Consider the following 22772-nt stretch of genomic DNA (forward strand, 5'->3'; position numbering starts at 1 on the left):
AAATAAAAATGGAGTATGTGGAATGTGTGGTCCAACCTACCGTGAAACAAAAAGGTTTGTCATTTTTATGTTGTCAATCTGCTTTTTTATTTTTTCCCCTCTCTCATGTTTGGAATTTTTAAATACTCTTTTAGTATTCTGAAATGTGTTGGTCATCTCAAAGCAGATGAATTCTACAGGTTATCTGCAGCCTAGCTTTAGGTTTCAGTTCAGCAAACACCACATGCTTCTACTTAACTTTTATTTGTGTGGCTGATTTGACCTCCATAGAACCACTTGAATGATTTGAAGCCAAACGTGTACATGTGACTGAAGCCTCTCTTTGGCATGACACAAGTGAAGCTCATAAGCCAACACAGACTCTAAGGGAGTTAGTAACAAGAGAATGTGATTATTTTTTTCTATTAATATTACTTGCTTCTGCCTGTAAGCTTTAGCACATGCTATTTATTAGCAAGATGATGATTCACTTTTTTTTTCTTATTCCGTATCAATTCTCCCCCCAAAAAAAAAAAAAAAAAAAAAAACAACTTCCCTTCAATTCTCAGTTCAACAGCTCACTAGCTGTATTTCATCATGTAGCTCCACACATTTAAATAGAGAGGAAACAGACTCTCTAGTGTCTTAAAACTGTAGTATTAAACATCAGAAAGATGAGTAAGAGAGCAGAGGCAGATACATGTTAGTCTGTGGTAAGTAGAGAAACGTGACATCCATAAGGGCTTGTACACCGTTTTTAAATGGTCGTCCTTAATGCATCTGATCTGTCATAATTCAGTAGTGAATAGAGGAAACAAGAATTGGAATCAAAGGGAAGTTACAGTCATAAGAGTGTTCATAAAAGGGGATTTGGGAGACCTATTAATTCTTTTAGCACCATCATACTTCCTTCAGTTCATGGTGTTGAACAGTAACTTTTTTATGTTCTCAGTGATTGGTGAAGCCTACAAAGCAAAGTAGCTTATGAGGTGTTTTTTTGACTGAAATTTTAGATTGATAAAAACGCACTTGATCAATTTAAAGGGCAAATTCTTGTATACCTCATTTAAACTTCTTATCTTTTTTGTAAAGGAGCTGTCATTCTGAATTTATTGCCTCAATAAATACTTAGATTCAAGATCAGTTTGTGTGCTATTTATGGAAATAGAACATACTTTAAAGTATTTTCATTTATTTCTCTCAGGGCCATCAAATTAACTGAAAACGTATAAATGGTACTGTAACTTTTGAGTGAGGAGATAGTGGTAGAGTTTTACAAAAAATGAAAATTTTTTTAGCAGACATTTTCAGAAATCTTAGTAGCGTCTAGTAAAAGGTGGCTTTGCCATTGAGATTTTTGACCCATAGTGGACTTTGATAGTGCTTAAATGATGTTTGGCCTTCATTCTTTTGTTTTGTTTTGTTTTTAACATAATCACAAAGGGCAGTATATTTGACGTAAAGCACATCATTGTTTTCTCCTTCTAAGCAGAGACTACTGAGAATACTTGGAATGTTGTACTGAAAGCATTTTAATAAGTTTTACATTGTTTTGAATGGCTGAAATTCACTCTCTCCCCTGATGCCTCCTCCTTTTTTTCTGAATACAGAACTTCTGCACAAAGGAGTAACCTCAATAACGAACCTGGAAGGTTGGGTGGGACACCCCTTGGACCCGATCGGCACCCTCTTCAGTAGCCTGATGGAAGCGTGCCGGGTTGATGATGAGAGCTTCCATGGATTTGCAGACTTCACGGGTAAGGGTGTGCCAAGGGGGCTGTCTCACATAGGTCTTGAGTAACCAAGGACATTTTACTTCTCCATTCAGAATTAACTTTGAAAACAGTGTTTTCGAACTTTCGGAACTCAAATTCTCCTTCCCTAGGGAAGCAGGAGGGACAGAAAGTGTTTGAAGTTTTGTTTTAAATTAAGTGAAAACACTTCAAAAATCACCACTATTCATTCTTGAAAAAAATTCTCTATTGCACACTTCATAGAATCACAGAATGCTTAAGGTTGGAGGGGACCTCTAGAGATCATCTAGTCCAACCCCCCTGCACACGCAGGGTCACCTAGAGCACGTGGCACAGGACTGCGTCCAAGCGGGTTTGGAAGATCTCCAGAGAAGGAGACTCCACAACCTCTCTGGGCAGCCTGTTCCAGTGCTCTGTCACCCTCATTGTTAAGAAAGTTTTCCTTGAAATAAAACCAAATAAACTTTGTAGCAGCCACTCTTGCCACTTCCACTTCTCTGCTATGTTTCTTAGAAATTATAGAAAATATTTGAAGTAGATGGTCTATTTGGTCTTTAAAGAATATGAATTGGAAGGGAGTGCTTCAGAATGAGGACATGATTTAGGATGCATATGCCCATTTTAATCAATATTTGCCTCCCAGGAGCCTGACTGATTCATACCTTATCCACTATCTCTTTCTATCTCTGCAGTAGTTTTATTGTCTTCTCTGTGGACAAAAACAGGATTCGACCATCTCCCTACAGCTCTTCTAAATGTGTATCCCACTCTCTTTGGGCTTTGGCTCAAATTTCATTTTATTCAGTTAGGTTTCCTTCAATTAGATTTTCTTCACTAAGCTTCTACTTTTCATCTCCACCACTTCTGGAAGAGCTTTTAAGTAAAGTTTCAGAAATCAGATTGCTTGCAATTAGGAAAAAAACGAATGAAAATAAAATAGTGTGTGTTGAAAAGTAACCTTCCTCTGCACACACAGTCTACTGAATGCAGGACGCCTTCTTGTTTGCTGCACTTGCCCATTTCCTTACATCTGTCCGTAATAACTCTTTTGTTCCTAAATTAGACTGTAAACTGGTAGAAGTTGGAATAAAGTTTTGTCATGTGTTAGATCTATACAATCTGCTGAAGCAATGGTACTCCTTAAAACAATTTATGTCTAGATCTGTATGGAATTTGCAAGTAATCTTTACTATTTACTTTAATAAAAGTCTCTTAAGCCTTTTATTGGAAATAACATCTAGAAACATACACGTTTATCATAAATATACCTGTAACATTAAAAAAAACCCCACACTTAACAGAGCTCTGATATGCTTAAAAGGCCTATTGTATTTGCAAAATCATAATAACTTCAGAGTTAAATCTGTGCTGATATATGAGCAGCCATCCCTTTCTACTTTATGCCACAACGAGGCTTTAAGTACATACAGAAACTAGTGGAGAAAAAAAAAAGAAATGGATTTTCTAAATTCGGTCTCATTAAAATAGAATTAATAAAATTGCCTTACTCTATATGATGCATCTTAATTATGAAAGCTTTTATTTTGGTGTCCCTGCTTGAGCAGGGGGGTTGGACTAGATGATCTCTGCAGATCCCTTCCAACCTCAACCATTCTGTGATTATGTGATTCGGTGTGATTTTTTTTTAATTATTTTGTATATTTCCTCCTTGTAGAATTGAATTGGGTAGTTTACATTGAATCATTGGATTTTCAGATTTATATAATTAATTATATTATTAAAAAAAGAATACTGACAAAGGAAGCATTTGTAAATGTGGGATTAGGCAGATTAGACAGATCTGTGTATAGACAGATTATGGATTGGAGGCATTTTTTGATGTGTTATTCTTTTTGTGTCACCCTTTACAGAGAACATGGGGCAATGCAAATCTCTGGAGTACCAGCACCTGCCTGCACATAAGTTCTTAGAAGAAGGGGAATCTTATTTAACGCTGGCTGTGGAAGTAGCATTGATAGGGCTGGGACAGCAACGAATAATGCCAGATGGCTTGTATGCACAAGAGAAGGTTTGTCGAAATGAGGAGCAGCTCATTTCTAAGCTACAGGAAATTGAATTGGATGATACTCTCGTGAAGATTTTTCGAAAACAAGCAGTCTTCCTATTAGAAGGTAGCTCAATATAGATGCTAACTACTTCTTTAAACTGTCTTCATTTACAAAACCCCACAGAACGCTTCCTCTGGAAGATGACTTCCAAATAAGCTGTTTTTCCAGCAAAATCTCCTTCCCAGTCAATACAACTCAAGTATCACATGACTGTAGAGATAAGGCATTTACTAACGCCCCTTAATTTTAATTTTTATTGCATTTTGTTCTTTAGATTTGATGCTCGTCATCAACTCAGTGTCCTAATTATACAACCCAGGCCCATAATTAGATAATAAAGTCATTGATTATCATCAATAATTCTCAGGTAGCCAAATTCTTAATTCACTTTTAGTCTGGAAAGGGACGGGTGACCTCGTAAAAGATGAAGATTTTTATCTCACCTAAATTTACAGCTGATGGTACAGAAAAACAGCAACTTTTTTTTTTGTAAGAATTAGAAAAAAAAGTGTATCATACATGAAAATCTAAATGCGTGGTGAAATATTGAGAGTTGGGTCCTGATTTGGTGACTAAATTTTGGCTGAGGCAAGCAATTCATGTTTGGGAGTGATCATAATGGATTGCTTTAAAATGAGTAGAAAAAAATGTATGTTTTGCCTCAGCTTTAAAAAGGTCTTAATATGTAGTACTTAAATCTCCTCTTCAGAGGGTTCTGAGGTTCTCTTCCTAATTTTTGTTTTTTAAATGGAAGAAAATACTTCAAAGCAGTCAAATAGTCCAAGGCATGGTCCAAGTTTTTGATTGCTTGCTTAAGGGACAGTGGAGAATGTAACGGTGCACTAGCGGGTTTTGAACAGTTATACAGGTCAAAGAATTTTTGATTGCTTTCTGTAAGAAATGTGTCTTTTAAAACTTCTTCCTTATTAGAAGTGATGCTGTATGTTGGTTAGGCCTAAGGCTTTGAGTCTATTATTGCTCAAAAGACTTTGGCCCCTACTGATGGTGCCATTTGAAACTGCAGAGAAGCTGCATCACAGTGAGAGTTCCCATTATGGTGCAGGTCTGCTGCTGTTTTATGGCCTTTGGACAAGGGCAGCTACACTCTCAATTCAGCTATTACCAACCCCCATATCCTACGGCTTATTGAATCAATTTGCTGCATTTATTTACTGTCAAGGATATTTCATAAAGGAAAAGCAAGGTTTATCTCAAGTGTTCCCTGATACTTCCAGTTCACTATTTCGATCACTGATACTCTTTTCATGATTGCCAAGAGTAGTAAATGAATGATCATAGTGGGGAATCTGCTGAAGTAACTGCCTAGGAAATTGCTGTAGTGAGAAACATGTGACGGGTTCAAGTATTGTTTTACTGTGCACTAGGAAATCTGGCTTTCCTGCAGTAGCTTAGGTTTACTCCAGGTTAGACAGAAACTGTCAGCTCCCATGGAGGAAAAACTATGCAGCGATTTAAGATCCTAATCATAGCAATTGTATTTTTATAGTTAAAGACCTGTAGATGTAATAAAGAAAGCTTAATCCAATATTAAGCTGATTTCTAGCCTGTTAATATAGATTAATGTGTACTGCGTGTAGTTACCATTTGAATGCGTGGGAAAGCAGAAGATAGACTCTATTGCAAGAACTGCTCTGTTTTATTTTTTGCTTGACTGCTATGTTAACGATGGGACATATTTACATATAGATGCTTTGACATGCGTTACTTATGTCATAATTTACCTCTCTTGGCTGGACCTCCAATTGGCAAACGTGTATGAAATGGCTCCCTACACTGAAGCCATGTGAGATGGTTTTGAATGGCTTTGAACTTCATTTCCAGTGACTATCCAGTGGCTAAAATCTTCAGTGACATTATTTTGTAATCTGCCCCAGTCTTCAGAGACATCCACGTGTAGAGTTGAGATTTTTATCTTTGTATATTCTGCTAAGACATCAGTAAGAATAATATTGCTGAATCCATGGTGCTGATCTAAGTTGTTACTGCCTCTCATGAAGTTCCTCAACCTGTGCAGCAGACATGGCTAAGTGAGCTGCATGAGTTCTCCTCATCTGCTCCAGTGCAGGGTTGTGCACATCAGTCTGAACGGCCCCTGGAGCCCATTCAAAAGGCCTGTGTGACTGCAGTGAAGGAGTGGTGCGCTCACACAGTCATTCATCTAACCAAGTGTGATGGGCTGAGATCTCTAGAAGAGGAAATTCTCCTCCTGTAGTAAATTTTGTAACTCCTGGCTGCTATCTGTGCAATAATTATCCTATAATACTTAGTTGAAGATTCTTATCCTGTATCTTGCAACATTTAATGCTTCAACCTGTAACTGCTGACATAAAAAAACCTTCATGACACAATTTTCCTATTAACAGAAACAACAGCCTTAATATTTCAGGAAAATATATGAAAATGGGATTCACAGGCATTGTGAAGTTTAGAATGCAATAAGGCAACAGCTGGATTTACTTCTTTTTAAAATCATCTCCTCCCTTGCTAGTCCTAGAATTACTGTTGGGAGGTTGAAGTAGTGCGCTGATTGCACTGAGCGTGAGCAAAATTGGCAGCTATGGGTATACAATGGGCTTTCTCAAGGGCAAATATAAACTCCAAGACAATGTGGCTGTAAGGGACTAAAACTGGCTTCAGCGGAAGATCTGATCCAGTCTTCTCTGGGGACCGAGGCACAGAGTTATTTAAATGTCTAATATCAGATTAAATTAATAGGAATTAGGTGCTGCAGTAGTGATTGGTTACATAATTACTATGGAAGAGATGTGCTTTTCCAGTGCAAACATTTTCTGGTGGAGTTGTGATCAACTATTCATGCACCATTGGACAGTGCGCGGGGATTTATGCATACAATATAACTGTGCAGAGGCAAAGCAGGGATTATCACCTTCCACTTTTGCATGCCATAAACTTGTTGGATAAGCCCCACGGAGCACTAGAACCATTCAGTCATTTGTATTGGCACTGGTCGTGCGCTTGCTACTGTGCAGTTTGCAGGCTGTTGTTTCTTTGTCTCAAAGAATATACGGCATGTAATATATATAAGCATTTCCCCCAAAATACCAATATAGTTTTAACTCTTGTGCAGCAGTCTCTGTCTCTGAGCACCAATTACAATTCCAAGGCATAGTGTTTTTAAAGGTCTGGTAGTTTGCAGGGGGTTAACACTCTGTAAAGGTTGTCATTCTCTTTCACACAGCTGGACCCTATAGTGGTTTAGGCGAAGTCATCCATCGAGAGAGCGTTCCAATGCACACATTTGCCAAGTATCTCTTCACCTCTCTCCTACCTCATGATGCTGAATTGGCATACAAAACTGCACTCAGAGCCATGCGGTACGTATTCACAGCTTGTGTGGGGACAGAAAAAAAAAAGTGTTTGGAAGAGGGTATGGAAATCACACTGGGTCTTTTGTTCGAAAAGAAGCATTGTTCCAATTAAGGAAAAATTACTTTAGTTCTGTCATCTATAAAAGCAGCAGAAGTGTGTGGAAAGTACAGTATAAATGTACAATTAAGTGTTTATTTCCTATTATAAAACAGAACTCTGTTCTAAATCCTTCCTTCCAGGACTGCAACCTTGAGGAATGAAACTTCCTGTTAGACAACAACGGTGTTAGCACATGTGTTCTCTCTTGTATGTGTGGTGGTAACAGTGGGCAAATGAGGAAGGGGGTATCTCACCAGCGGCATGACTCTTCTTTATAGATGGAGATGTCAGGTCTGAGGATCTCCTGCTGCATAGCCTGTTCCGCAGGACTCTCTGTTTCACCAGCCTCCGTTATAAATTAACTCTACATAGTAGACCGCACCATATTGTGTGGTCTGAACCAGTAAATTTTGTGTGTGCTTCATCACTAAGCAGTCTTGCACACGTGGATTTTAAATGGAATGTATCGTATGACAACAAAATGTCTGACTTATCTCATTTGTCTTTGGTAGTTAGGAGAAAGTAGCTTCTTAGGGAGAGATCAGTGAGTGCTGGCCTTAACTCAGGGAAGGCTGAATTGTTAATGGTGACTAAGAAAGCCACCTGAAGGAAGTTTCAGCGGCTTAAATGATAAATGGTAAATCCATGCTGTCTGTACACAGTGCAGGGAAGTAACTAGTCCCAACTGGATTGCCTTAGATTTGGATGCTGTCAAGAACTTGGAGTAAATGGTGGTTGACAAAGAAGAGCCAGAACTGATTACTAGGAGCATATCAAGTTCCAGAATAAAAACGACTACTGAGTTTTCTCAGGTCATTGTTATGAAGAGTGACTGCATTGTGGTTGAAGGACATACTATCCACATAAGTGCTTTTTAAATTACATGCATATTAATCAAGTTATATTTTGGTGATTTGTAGATCCATAGTCTCTCCAGAAAGCAAAATAGAAGGAGAAATAGTTTTATATTCAAAGGACTAAAATGGAAGGCATGCTTACCAAACATAGCTATTAGCGGGTCAAGACAAAGGTCTCTTTAGCCTGATAATTGTTGTGATGAATGCCCAGTAATAGATGTTAGGGAAGGTGTCTAGATGTGTGGAGAGTACACTTGTATGCTTGCTGCTTATGATCAGCAATTTAAGCATTATATTAAGAAAAAATAACTGCATTATTGATGAACTGTGACAACATTTTTATGTAAGATCAGAAAGTTGACTAGGCCATTTAAGTACAAGTAAATGTATCTACAACCCTGATCATATCAGGCCAGCAAGATAATACAAAATGTGCATTTAAAAAAAAAAGACAGGTCTGTTTTTTATGTGTGAGATAAGGTGTGTATGGAGACTAAGATGCTAAACCGTGCTGAAGAGGTGGAATAGACATCTCTGCCCTCAGCAGTTCCACACAGTGCACTGAACGCTTCAGTGGAAGTGAGACCAATGTGCCATTCCTCTCCAACAGGGACTTGGGATTTCCCCAGAAACAAATCATAATGGAAAACAAATTTTGTGACAAAACAAATGTAAAAAAAAAAAGTTCCCGAAAGATTCAAGACGATGAAATCTCCAGTTAGTCTTGGAGAGTTCCAGCCATCTTTTGGCATGAAGATATCATCTCATCCTCAGAAGTTAATTCTCAAACAGGCCAGAATCAGGAGGAGACATCTGTTCTGTTCTATCTGATAGAACCACAGGAGACACCAGCATAATTGGGGCCGTTTTCCTTAACCCCTTTTGCCACCACTTTGTAAAGCATGTGAGACTTAATCTCTAGACAGTGATCAGTCTCTATAGTTTGGTATTTGGCACTCTTCAGATATGAGGACTTGCTGCCTTGAATTGCAGTGATGGCCAGTGCAGACACTTGCTAATCCATGTCTTAGCACTGCTCAAAAATTCTCTTAAAGAAGATTATACTTTCCATTGACACCTAGGAGAGCTCAGTGGTTCAAAGGAAGGAAAGAAAAAAAAGAAAAAATGAACTTCTCATATAAACAAATAAGAAGCTAATTTCATGTTGATTTAAGTGAGAAAGAAGAAAACGAACATGAAGATTGAATAGATATTCAATGGTTGTAAGGTGGGACTGCTCATAAGAATAAAATTGGCTCAGCTCTTCCTCCCTGACAGGGTGGAAGTTGTTATGGTATGGATGAAAATCTTAACGGGAAGTTTCATACAGAGATCTTTTTGCACAGCTACTTGCTTTTAGGAATATAGCATCTTTCTTTCTTCCTTCAACATATTTCAAAAAAGTTAACTTCCGAGGACCATGTCATAGCTAGCTGCTCTTAACGGATAGAAGTTGGTCTAAATATGAGAGGGTCAGCTCTGAATTTTTTGTCTTTCTGCAATAAAATCTGTTACCTCATTTTTTGGAGTTGTTTTTTGAGTGTGGAAAATTCAGTATGATGTCCGTGGAAGCTGAGACCCTACTGCCTTTCATACACCTCAGCTCGGAAAGGACAATGTGTGCATCTTTGGTGGTCACTTCTATCTGGAGCTGTCTGCTTGCAGCACTGAAACATATGGAGTGGAGGTTTGGAGAATGTGGATCTACTGTGACCTAGTTGACTGCTCACTTGGAATCTGAACTTGAATATTTGGCTTAGTTTGGCTGGTCCCATGTCAAACCTGAATTTCGTCTGGGCTTTACAAGCCAGTCTTTAATGACGTTTAATCATGAGGTAGCTTTGCTAAACTATCAAAATAATTGATGTTTGAAAGAAAAAGAAAGTGAAGAATGCTCAATCTCCTGCAGCCTGTGCTTGTTCTGATGCTCCCTAATCTTGCCAAAATTACATGAAAGCCACCAATTCACAACAGCATTTCTTTTCACAGCAAAGGAACATAGAAGGCTGGCAGTGGAATTCAAACTGACAAAGGATTTCCCCAAAACAGCCTCTTCCTTTCATGCTCTTTGTGTATTTAGTGTTACACCTAACCTAATAATCCCTTTTGCTCTGTTTTTGAAACCATTTAATAATACATTTTTTCCTTCTCTCTATTCTTGGAAAATATCAACTGAAGAATTTATATGTATTTTATTTTTACCTATGTAAAGCTAAAGAAGTTTCTTTGTGATACTAGGGAACTGATTTGACTTCTAATACAAATCAAAAGTGAAGTTAGTTGAGTTTTTTTTCATACTACTGTGCATCATATGCTTCAGAAAATGTTAGCACAATCTGCTGATGGCTGTTTACAAGGTGCGTTATATTTATATCTGCCTGCTAGATTCCTGAGCTTATGTTCAAAATGATATTTCTCTGCAGATTCTTAAAGGTATACTTGTATGCCTCAGGGACCTACACAAAACCGATGGACTTTCTTCTGCATCTTAAATCTGTCTTAAAAGTCTCCATTCTTGCTGTGAAAAAACCTCAGGCATTCCGGTTACTTAAAGCACTTAGGTATTTATTTATGTGAAAAGAAAATAGTACAACTTATTTAAATCTGCTCATTCCATAAGAAAAATACTATTACAAAGCATCGCAATGAAGTAGATTTTTAATATTATTCAGTATTTTTGATATTATTGACAAATAGATCCAGCTTCCTTTGTCCTCCTAGGTGATTTCTGGTAAGAAGTCACTTGGATATGAAAACTGGTAGAAACGGAAGGCTGGATCACAATCAGATTTTAGAGGTTCAAGGCCAATGCATCCATAAAGCAATACGACTGCATCGAGTTTGCTCACGTGGACTTTTGAGATAGGGTGTGAGCATGTAAGAGATCATCTTGATGTGATGAGTGCGAGGGAGTTATGTTGAATACACCTAGACTGAGACAATCTACAGTATATCTGTTCTGAAGATACACCTTTATCTGCGGCTCCTGCAGAAGTAAGCTAGCTTTGCTCCTGATGATGATATAGCTGGCTCAGCTGAGAGGTTCAGAATGGTCTTCAGAAAACTTCTGAGAATTCAAACGTATCTATGGTTCACTTGCACTAGGTTTGCACTAGTTACTTTAGACCTAGCCTGGGTTGTGTCCACATGAACGGTGGATTGGATTATATTACATTATAATATTTGGAAGGCTAGAATTTAAGGACTTTGAACATAGTTCATAGTTGTAGAATAAAATGTACCTTTTTGTGTCTGAATTTATTGCAAAATCAAAATCAAAACAGCTTATTGAATAATCCTGCCCAGTTTCTCTGCTACGCAATTTTCAAGTGAAGAAAGTTGCACTTGCATATGGAGTAGTATTGAAAAATATTTACATGTTCTGAGTACGAATGAGAACTTCTCCGCTTCCCTGGAAGGGTTGTGATTCAAAGCCGAAACAACAACAACAAAAAGGCAATAGCACTATAGATCATGAAAAAGTCTTTGTTGTCTTGGCTAACAAATAGCTTAATTGTCTGGTCAGTTCCTATAGGTGCCCACTTCTATAGCCAGGTTTGGATAATAGCCTTTTAAGCTTCCCCCCAAAAGTAGTAAATTGCGCTATATCCCTTTTTGTACCAAAAAGAAGCACATTTCTTTCTTTCTTTCTTTCTTTTTTTTTTTTTTAAGAGTATATTTGTGGCTGCAGTTTGCTCTTGGATAACCAAATGTAATGACGATTGAAGAGGGTTTCTTCTTTTTTTTTCAGTTTGCTAGTATTGGAATCTACGGCTTCGTCAGGAGACCTGTCCCGCCCACACCACATTGCATCAGTTGTTCCTAACCGGTATCCCCGCTGGTTCACCCTAAGTCACATTGAATCCCAGCAGTGTGAGCTGGCATCAACCATGCTAACAGCAGCCAAAGGTACAGTGCTGTCAGTTACGTACTCAACTAAATGTATGTTTTTAATAATATATAGAACAAAGAGATTTAAAACCTGTGTTGAGGAATCCAAATTGTAGTCTGACAGTAGTGTGAAATTGCAACAAAAAACTGAACTAACTTAAGCCTGTCAATTTCCTAGCAAAGCAGTTAACTTAGCTTTGTGAGAGCCAGATCGACTTGATCTGAGGCTGATGAGACAGCTGTTTGTTCTTCTGACATGGTGTAGACTCTGAGATCCAGGAGTGGACAAATCACTTCCAGAAATCAGAAATCAAGATGACTTTCTGGCCTGTACTGAACTGGCACCACTAGGTTATAGTGCAATTTGTGCTGTCCTGTGCCTTTTGTTCATATATGATTTAATTACGGAGGGCTTATAAAAACAAAATGTGTGTAACTGAAACACCATGCTGTAGTAGTGACAGGCTCAGTTTTAATGCAGCTCTGGATATTTTGGACAGTTATTCCATTTTGGTGAATCTGTTTACACCTTGCAGGTGATGTTCGGAGGCTGGAAACAGTGTTAGAATCCATCCAGAAAAATATCCACTCCTCATCACACATCTTCAAGCTTGCCCAGGATGCATTTAAAATAGCAACACTCATGGACAGCTTGCCAGACATCACTCTTCTGAAAGTTTCTCTGGAGTTGGGCCTTCAGGTATTTCCATTGCTCATTATTGCTATAGTAGAAGACAGGAATTTGACCCTGCCTTGATGGGTCAGCTCTTTTGAAGTCACTGAGGACCATATGTGCTTGGGCTGTGTCCGGAGCGTTTGCTGGTGCTGACTTCAGTGCAGCTGGCTGGTGAACACAAAGCGAGGGCGCCCGGGCCCTGCGGGCGGGACAGGCCTGTGAGCGGCCTGCGGGCGGCTGGTGGCGCTGGCCTGCGCGGTGCTCACTGGAGAACAACGCAAATGCCCTCAGCAGTGTATTCAGCGGGGCTAGGGAGCACGGTTGCTTTGCATGCCAGAAAAGTGAATATGAAGAAATGCACCATATCACTTTCAGGTCCTGGGGGGTGTTTCTTAGCCTTCCTTTCTATTTTCCCCCCTTCCTTGCCTTGCCTTCCCTCCCCACTCCCCAGACAAAATTTGGAAGACGCTTCCTGAATTACTAAAGAAAGTCAAGGTCAGCCCTATGTCATGTTTCTAAAGGAGACTGTGTTAGCAGTAGCCTCCCTCTTCCTTCATCAGAGGAAATCAAATCATACACTCCACAGGCTGTGGGATGGTCATCTGCATCAGACTGCTTGAGGTGTGCAAGAACTTCAGATGAGTTTTAAGCCTCTTAGCTTATAATACAAGCTAAGTTTTAGATACCTGGAGTAATGTTGCCTTACATTGATGAATCTTGGAGTTTACACAGTTCATTTCAACAAAAATAAATCTCTTCATCCCTCCTTAGGGAGTTCTTCAAAAAAACATGCAAAGATCAGAAAACCATTTATTACTTTACTTCAGTAAACAAAGCTCCAAAGACTTCTGGGGAAAGGATTTTATCCCAGTTACTTCTCATGCCAAAGAGAAAGGTACTATTTGCCTATTCTAGACTTTTAGAACCTAAAATCTTTAATCAGAAAGCTGAGATTCTCTGTGCTTTGCTAGCCTTTCTTATTCCCTCTGCTGTGGAAATCTGCTGCTTTTTTTTGCATCTCAGTACGTTTGTGCCTTAAATGTTTGCTTTCTTGAGAAAGCTCCTTATGTTTAACTTATGTGCCATCTCAAGTATTCACCAAGTGTCATTCAATGGTAACAGCACATTTTTGAACATCACTGTATTGATACACACCCGGGTGTGACTGATGGGCTCATCAGAATGTCCTCAGTGAGTTCTAAAGAAAGAAATGCTGTAAGCCGTGACTCTCTCTTAAACTGTAGTTGTTGGAATGGACTGGTAGGATTTGTCCACTCTTTTGCCCCAAGTTGACTAAGGTAACATGTAAAGGTGTGTAACAGTTTGCTGATAGGAACTTACTGTTGTGTACTTCTGCACAGTTACATTTTTCCCACAAAGGCACCATTCTTAATGGTCTATGGATGCTTGCACCAGGAAATCTAATACAGTTAGATTGTCTATATTCCCAATCTAGTATCTGACCACCTATGACGTTTTTGTGCCCTAGAAAGCTCTGTTTAATGCCTCACAATGTAAAGTGAGCAGCAGTGACCTTGCAGGTACTCAGTTTTGCCTCTGAGCTGTGACACTGAGAAGTTTGCCCATTTAGGCAGAGAAGATAATGCCAACGTTTTCACAGCTCAGTCACTGGGATTTCTGTGAAAAAAAAACCTCTTCCATTATTTCAAATTTGGGAGTAGTGTATGGGCTCCTGTGTCCTTTCTCCCTCTTCTCCACCTTCTCCTGGTGGCTCAGGACTATTATCATGTTTCAACTGAATGAGCTAAAGGAAGACATTAAAGCTAGCCTTGAAAAGAGGTCATCAGTGTGGCAAGGAGGCATAAAGCATCTCAGGTATATTCTGTCCTGTAGTACCTTACAGTCATGGAAGTTGTACCTTTCCCAGGTACAGGCAGGACTTCCATTCCTCCTCCTGTTGTATGCTACATCTGTAGCACCCATGAAGAGTTGTACTGCTGGCAGAACTGCTGAGCACATTAGTGGAGATGATCATTTAATATGTATTTGGCAAATAGTGTCTTTTTCCTGAAAGTGTATTAAAAAAAATCTCATTCCAATGTGCATGATTCAGAGGTTTTGTATTGGTTAGTTGTCTGTTGCTGTATTTCTTACATTGTGAGATCTCCTGTTCTTCTAGACAAGAAAACATTTTTTAAAATCCAGCACAGCAGGCAGGTTATTCTCTGTGGGGGAGAACGTGACTTTCAGATAAGCTGCATAATTCACAGGGATGTGTCTGTCTCTGCATTTTCAGACTTATTGACCTATTCAGAAGTTCTCTTCACTTGACATCCATGGATCTTGGATAGGTCAGTTCTTTGCCTTCATAGTTATGCTGTAAATTCACTTAGTTCCTTCCTGGTCCAGATGTCAATACATGCTTTATATTAAAACATTAGAGCTTATTATTGTTATTATTATTATTATTATTGCATCAGGAAAGAGCTCTTTTTTGGTATGCTCAGTTTTCCACAGTTTAATGAAATCAAATAATATAAAATACTGTGCAAAAGACTTTACTCTAGAACAATTTGAGTCATGAAATTTCTTGAAACCCGGTTTGGTGGGGCTTTTTGCTTTCAAGCTAGTACAGCCATTATAGCCACTACATTTGCTGAAGGCTTTTGTGACGGATCATTGTTTTACAGCCACCACAGGAAGGAAAATCATCAAAGACGACTTCCAGAGAAGTCATTTTTCCCACAAAAAAATTTTTTTTTTTGTTTTCTTCTGCCACCAGTAGCAGAATTCAATCTTTATCAGTCCATAACCTTTTTTACATTCTCTTGCATTCATTCCCTCTCAGGTAAAGCTAAAAAATTCATCTCAGATCCTGTGAGAGTGTCAGCCTTCGATTTGCATGCCTAAACTCCTCAAGTGTCCATCAAAGGACAGAGTGAGTCAGTTATGCTCCAGGGCATTTTAACTGGAGGATGCCTGTTTTTCTTCCAGGAAGGTTTCAAGAAAAAACTGATTCCATGTTCTGCCTTAGACATACTTCCATAATTTAAAAGGTGTAGTGTTGTTCCTTAGAAACCAGTTGCTTTCTTTCGAAATTCTCTTCTTGATCTGGTACTTAGACTACTGTTTAGTAGAAATGATACCATAATCTCTGAAGCTAAGAAGGCCAGTGGATTTCTTGTCCTGATATTTTGAGTGGAGAAAAGCATTTATCAAGCTCTTCAAGGAGGCCAGTGTGCAGTCCCTGATGTTTGCCTATAATGAGACTTTTCAAAGATCCTCTGTGCATTCATACTCCTCAACACTTGTTCAGTCTTCTCAATTACCCTATCTACAGCTAATGACAAAAGGAGACAACAGGAATAACTAGAATGACAAAGAGGGCTACAGGTCACTTTGAAGTCGCCTTAGGATTGGAAAGGGATTGGGAGTAAGAACCCTCTTGTAAGTGCTGGTAACTAACTCCAAGGTGTTTCATGAATGCATTTTGTGAGGTTGATATGGAGAGAACATCTTGGAGAGCTCTGTGACTGACCTGTAGTAATGACCAAATAGTAATGTGTAGTAACGAGTGTAGTAATGTGGTATTGTGAGGGGAAAACCACTTGCTTACTTCATTGAGGTGTCTATGAGGTCTGTTTAATTAGCTGAATCAAGCTTTCCATGCAGTTTCAGCTACTGAAAACCATGTGCTTGTTGTTTGTTCAGATTTTGAGAAATAAGAGGAACTAACTGTAAGTAATACAAAATGAGCATTATAATCAAAGCTTGAAAAAATATCCTAGGATTCTTATGGTCTTAAGATAAGACTTATTTGCATAGAGTCTTTGCTCAAATGAGAGAAACTATTGCCCCGGGCTTTTCAGTAATGTGTGGATATATCTTGAAGTGTGTATGCATGTCTTTGCAGAATAAACAGCCAGTCAAATCACAGTACACAGTAGCTGTTGTCTGTATTGTTTAAGTCAATGAAAAGATCTACAGATGTGGGGAAAAAGTGAACGGGTTAGTTTGCTCAACATGAATGGACACATTTCCACTTTAGAGACTACCATTCATGGAGAGGGGAGTCAGGGTATAATTTAATTTGAATAGTTCGCTATTCGGTTGGTTTGGTGGGTTTGTTCTGTGTTTTGTTTTGTTTTGTTTCTGGAGAAAACAGTCTCTCCTCTGGTCTTGAAAGATTTGCAATTGGAATTAGTATCTGTGTGCTCTTGTAAGATAAATGAGCCATATTTTTCAAACCTTTTGGCATGTCAGCTTAAAAAGAGTTGACAGAATGGAGACAGCAGAGATGACCATTTGGAGTCTCACTGTATCGGAATAACTTAAGAGCCTTATTGTTTGTATATTGCCTTGGTTTTGCATTTTTTGGATTAATTTGTGTTTTGTATTGTTTTAATAGGTGATGCGGATGACGCTGTCAACGCTTAACTGGCGGCGTCGAGAAATGGTGAGGTGGTTGGTAACATGTGCAACAGAAGTAGGTATGTTCTGGGATACTGCTCAAGAACTCCTGTCCTTTCATCAGCTAATCTTAAAGAATTTGATCTTGTTTATCAATGCTCAGACTTGCAAGTGTCACATGCTTTCTGTTGTAAAAATGTTGTAAAATTCCTTCGATTAGAAGACAATTACGGTAATGACATAAGATTTTCTTGAGCATATGATAAAATAAGCACAGGTTGGGTTAGACTTAGTTGAAGAACACAGTGAGCATGACCTTAATAAGTTGGGGGGAGTTGTGCTGTTGTGCTTTCACATGACTCTGTGATGTGGGGTATCCCAAACTTCCCCGCTCCACTCCCTGAGGGGTCTGGGTTGGTGTTGCAGCAGAGAAAAGGCATGTTCTACAACTTTGCTTGCCCAGGTTCAGGTACAGGTGCGACAGCAGCTGGGTCAGCTCTGTGCTGCTCAGAGTAGGAGGAACCAGAACACGTCTGAACAAACTACAGAGAATATCTGAGTAGCCAGCACTGGTGCTAGAAACAGGATCCCCTGGGGCGTGTGGGAGGCAGTCTCATTTTTTTTTAAGTCACGGGGTAAATCCAGGCTTAGAATGTAGTTCATCTTTGCAATGTGCCTATGACATTGTGTAGGCTGCTCCTCGGCCACTGAAATGCAGACCAAATACTACTGTACCCATCATCAAGTCCCACCGGGGAAGAAGAATAGGTGGGAGCAGAATCCAGCCTTATGCTTAGAGGGCAGCAGTGGGAGGATAGTGCGTTTAGCAGGGCATCCTCTGGCGAAGTGTAGAAATGAACAGATGTCCTGCGTGTCCTAGTGAGGAGATCTTCAGCTTGTGTACTCCCAATTGCTACCTTGCAAGATGAGGATGGAGTATCTGAAAGTGAAGGGCATTAAAAACTATGTAACTAACCATACAGCAGCTCTGGTGGTGGGTATAATGAAGTACTATGACAAGGGAGCAAGTTTAATTGTCACTAGAGATACTTCTGGAAAACATGCTTCTCTTTGCGTTTATTCCTTTCTCTTTCATACATTTGAGTTGGATTGTGTCTCAGTGATGGGTCTTGAGTTTCAGAACTTCAGAAGATTGCTGGTGCTTATTCTCTGGATCATATTATCCTTTGCTTTGTGCTTAACTGGGAAATTAGTGTTGTCAGTAGCTTGGGGAAATGCAGCTTGCCTTTGCATGCCCTCAGCCAGAAAGCAGTTTGTCTGCAAATTTTCAAGCCATGCTCTCGTTTTATTGCTTTTATATCTTTTCTAAGATAGTTATTACTGAGGCTATCTTACAGATATTAGTGCCTGGGTATTATATTTTGCAGTTTTATATTGGCAAATAAAATGCAGGTTTTAATACTGCTTGCAATTAGTTTACATATTCTAATAGAAGTACCCCATAAAGAACCTATAATGTCATGCAAAGTACTCTTGAGACTTAATCAAGTTGGTAAAGCAAGAAATCTGTTTATTAAAATGAAGACCTTGTGTTCTCTGGCCGTGCTGCATTTCTGAACGTGAGCGCACAGGAAGCATCAAGAGTCCTACAGGAAAATTAGGACCTCTGGATGTGGTTTAGGTGGACTCAACAGATGTGTGTAAACTACCTCTAGCAATAACCAGGCACTCTAGTTGCCTATAAGATGCAATTTATGGAAACCATCCATCACCCTTTCCCCCTTCATCCCCCTGCCGTGCAGACACACATGCGTGCGCGCGCACACAAACACACCCCAACAATAAGGTGATGCCAAGGAAAATTCCGCATTTCAAATATAAGCCGGTAGTGTGTGTTGCTTAGCATATTTCCATAATAAGGAGCTTGGTGTTCAGATGCACATCAATTTAGTGCAAGACCTATCTGAAAACCCTATTTGGGCAGTGTGGGGAAGCAGAGGGGTTGAAGCTTTTTGTGTCGTTCCTCCTCCCACCCCCCCCCCCAGCTTTTTTTAAGGTATGCTTATTATTAAATGGCATAATGTTTTATTAAGTGAGTCATTTATAGTACTTGAATGCTGTTTTGTGCATGTGCTGTACTTTGAGATGCACTTGGAAAAGAAAAAAGTCCTTTTTAAATGTTAAATGTGAGGGCTGGTTTTGAGTAACGTGATGACATGTTGAATTTTTGAGCTCTGTAACTCCACCCAAATGGGTCCAAACTCATTATTGAAATTATCTTAAATAACAAGTAAAACAACTCAGCTATCAAACCAGAAGACTAAAGCAGATTCTTGCAGACCTTTTTGTTTTTGTTACTGTTCTCAGTGTCTCCGTAATTGCTGTAGAGATTGCACAGTGGCCTGTATTTTCATAGCCTTTTCCAGACACGTTGTCTGCTTTAACCTTTGCTGCTGGGGTAGCTGCCCCTTCGTGGTACTGCTAACGTCTTAGACTTTGTTCAGCTCTTGTGCTGAATATTGTTATCTGGTCAGTCTTATCAGTTGTGGCTAATCCTTTCTCTCTCTCTCTCTCAGGTGTTTATGCACTGGATAGCATCATGCAAAGCTGGTTTACACTTTTCACTCCAACAGAAGCCACTAGTATTGTTGCTACAACAGTGATGTCCAACAGCACCATTGTCCGTCTGCATCTGGACTGCCATCAGCAGGAGAAGCTGGCTGGCAGTGCAAGGACGCTTGCTCTACAGTGTGCCATGAAGGATCCTCAAAACTGTGCCCTCTCTGCACTGACCTTATGTGAAAAGGATCACATAGCTTTTGAGACTGCTTACCAAATTGTTCTCGATGCTGCTACAACCGGCATGAGCTACTCGCAGCTTTTCACCATAGCACGATACATGGAGCACCGCGGTTACCCCATGCGGGCCTACAAGCTGGCCACTTTGGCCATGACGCATCTCAACCTGAGTTACAATCAGGACACGCACCCTGCCATTAACGACGTTCTCTGGGCCTGCGCGCTCAGCCACTCTCTTGGGAAGAATGAGCTAGCAGCTATAATACCTCTGGTGGTCAAAAGTGTCAAATGTGCAACAGTACTGTCAGACATTTTGCGTAGGTGTACTTTGACCACTCCTGGCATGGTGGGACTTCACGGAAGGAGGAACTCTGGTAAGCTCATGTCACTGGACAAAGCGCCTTTGAGGCAACTCTTGGATGCCACGATCGGAGCCTACATTAACACAACGCACTCGCGTCTCACTCACATCAGCCCGCGACACTATAGTGAGTTCATAGAGTTCCTCAGCAAGGCCCGAGAGACCTTCCTAATGGCTCACGATGGACACATCCAGTTTACACAGTTCATTGACAACCTAAAACAAATCTACAAAGGCAAAAAGAAACTGATGATGTTGGTTCGTGAGCGGTTTGGTTGACGAAAATGTGTGAATGGGGGGGTGGGGGGAGGTGGGAGGGGTGGTTTGTTTTTACTTGAGCCTGCCTTTGTATCCTTTTTAACTTAAAGAAACAGAGCCACACCGGTATTATATGTGTATAGTTATATTGAGTTTGCAAACTAAACTGTCATGTTGTGAAAGTTTGTGTGTTTATTTTTTTTTCCTTTTTTTTTCCTGTTTTGTATGAGAGAGAGGTTAAAAAAGGTTTGGTTTACACTGAGTATATGTTGTCAAGTGGCAAAAGCCCACATTGCTCTCCTGTTCTTTCTGTATACGTTCACAGCCTCAAAAAACAAACATATATTGCAATGGCTTTAAAAACCAAACAAAACACCTCCATCCTGTGATAAGTACCTCGAATGGATTCAGCTTTACTCCTTTGTAACTCATCCTTACATTTCAGCATATTTAAACAAACCAACAAATGAAATACTAATAGTTAAAAGGCTGACCACGTGGCTTTGCAGTGCTGTTCATCCAGAAGCATGGCACACAATGCTTGTGCATGTGGAAACTTAGCAACTGTCAACATACATTCTCAGGGATTTATCAAAAAAAATAAAAAAAGAATGAGAGCATTTATTGTACTGTATATATATTATAGTATATGTCTGAATATTGAAAAATATAACATTAACTAATTTATAAAAAAATCTATGTAATGCAAAATACTTGAAGCTGCAGTAGCTTGGTTTTAAACAAAAAAGAAAACCTACCAGAAGGACTAAAGTGCGCCTTGCTTCAGGGTTGGCTCAGGTGGTGAACTATATGCTGGGCATCTATGCAGAGCCACCTTTTGGATTGCATGGTTGGACTGATACCTATTGGGGGAAATTTTATATATATATATTTATACAACCTGTGTATACATATATATGTATGCACACATACACACATGCTTGTAACAGGCACTATAGTAAAGAGGGACAACAAAAAATTACACAGCCAGAGCAGCAAGCCTTAGCATTAAGAATACAGTATGCCAGAATCGGGGTTTGTGCCTCCTAGCCTAGAAAACTTAAAGAATTATCCTTTTTGACACAAAACGCAAATTGTTTTCCAAAATGATTGACATGATACATTACGCCTTTGCAGTGAGCTAATAATAAGCTAACCTTTGTGCACAAATAGCATATATATATTATATATATATATATTCTGCATAGGTATTTTGACTTTGTGCAGGACAGAAAGTTGTGTAGGTATGACTGTTCTACTTTTCAGTTTGTTTTTTTAATATATTTTATTTTCTCTAGAATTACTCAAACAAAAGCAGCCTTCTATCTTGCCTTGTCTTAATGCTTTAAAATAACCAAACTGGAGATCTAACTACCAAACTGTTCATTATATTATTAAATACCAACTTTGGTTACAGTATAGTGTCTTTACTTTAGCTGATGGTTCTGTATCCTTGTGCTTTTTAAAGCAGTTTTTATGTTTTGGTGCAAAAGTTGTCCAGTGTCTCTTGTTCCCTTCATTAGAGAACATGCTAGAGGTATGTTTGTAGGTATTTTTGTTTAGAAAAACTATTTCATGCTCTCCATTTTATTTATTATAATAGATAAAAAGGTTGTACTTCATCACCCATGTAAACATGCTCATGAAGTTGAAAGTAATTCAGATTTGATACACTGATATCAATTTATTTATGTAACTAAATCACTGTTTTATAAACTTGTTAATGATCAACAATTTTTTTTGTTTTGATTAAAATTAGTTTTTTGAAAGTTGATTCTGCCTCCTTTATAGTGTCTGTTACTGAAATGGAATTGTGCATGGGTATTTCACAGACCTTAAATACGCAGGTTTGCACTTCGCGTGTTATGATAGTGAATAATGTGACCACCAAGACCAGGAAAGAAATGTCGTTGTTTTTGTTTGTTTTTCTTAGAAATCTGCTGAGCACTGACAGTGTTCAAAATGGTACCACTCCTATACCAAAGACGGAAGAAGACGCAGCAGTTCAGAGGAAGGACCAAATGCTGTTTGTGACTGAAAGTGCCTGGTCAGTAAAATGAACCGTAAGCCTTGACCTACTGTGGGGACGCACAGTAGAACTTGTGGAGGCACTGCTGTCACTGGTTAGGTGGGCAGGGGAATCGAGATGTTCTGCAATTATATGTAAGGATTGTCCTTGCAGTTCTTTGGATTTTTAAGGTATTCTGTGTATTCCGAACTGTGCAACCCAGTCCACCTGGCCTGGAAGTTCTTGCTCACCTGCTGACATTTCTGCTTTTTTGGAGTTTTTGTTCTGTAGGAATTGTGACTATTTTTCCAGTCTTCTGTGAATACTGGGATATGGCA

General features: G+C 39.3%; 1 protein-coding gene across 1 annotated transcript in view; it reads left to right on the forward strand.

The window, feature by feature from the left end:
* Positions 1 to 22200, forward strand: part of ZSWIM6 (zinc finger SWIM-type containing 6) — a 105191-nt gene extending 82991 nt beyond the window's left edge. Inside the window, exons 8-14 of the mRNA XM_088533160.1 lie at positions 1590 to 1736; positions 3605 to 3865; positions 7023 to 7158; positions 11861 to 12018; positions 12537 to 12700; positions 17046 to 17127; positions 19585 to 22200. Coding sequence (XP_088389286.1) covers positions 1590 to 1736; positions 3605 to 3865; positions 7023 to 7158; positions 11861 to 12018; positions 12537 to 12700; positions 17046 to 17127; positions 19585 to 20447 — 1811 coding nt within the window. The 3' untranslated portion in view covers positions 20448 to 22200. The remainder of the gene's footprint in view (positions 1 to 1589; positions 1737 to 3604; positions 3866 to 7022; positions 7159 to 11860; positions 12019 to 12536; positions 12701 to 17045; positions 17128 to 19584) is intronic.
* The last annotated feature ends 572 nt before the right edge of the window (positions 22201 to 22772 follow it).

Source organism: Tinamus guttatus, unplaced genomic scaffold, assembly GCF_059628265.1.
Source record: "Tinamus guttatus ecotype Peru unplaced genomic scaffold, ASM5962826v1 Tinamus_guttatus_pri_ptg000488l, whole genome shotgun sequence".
In the NCBI taxonomy this organism is placed as follows: Eukaryota; Metazoa; Chordata; class Aves; order Tinamiformes; family Tinamidae; genus Tinamus; species Tinamus guttatus.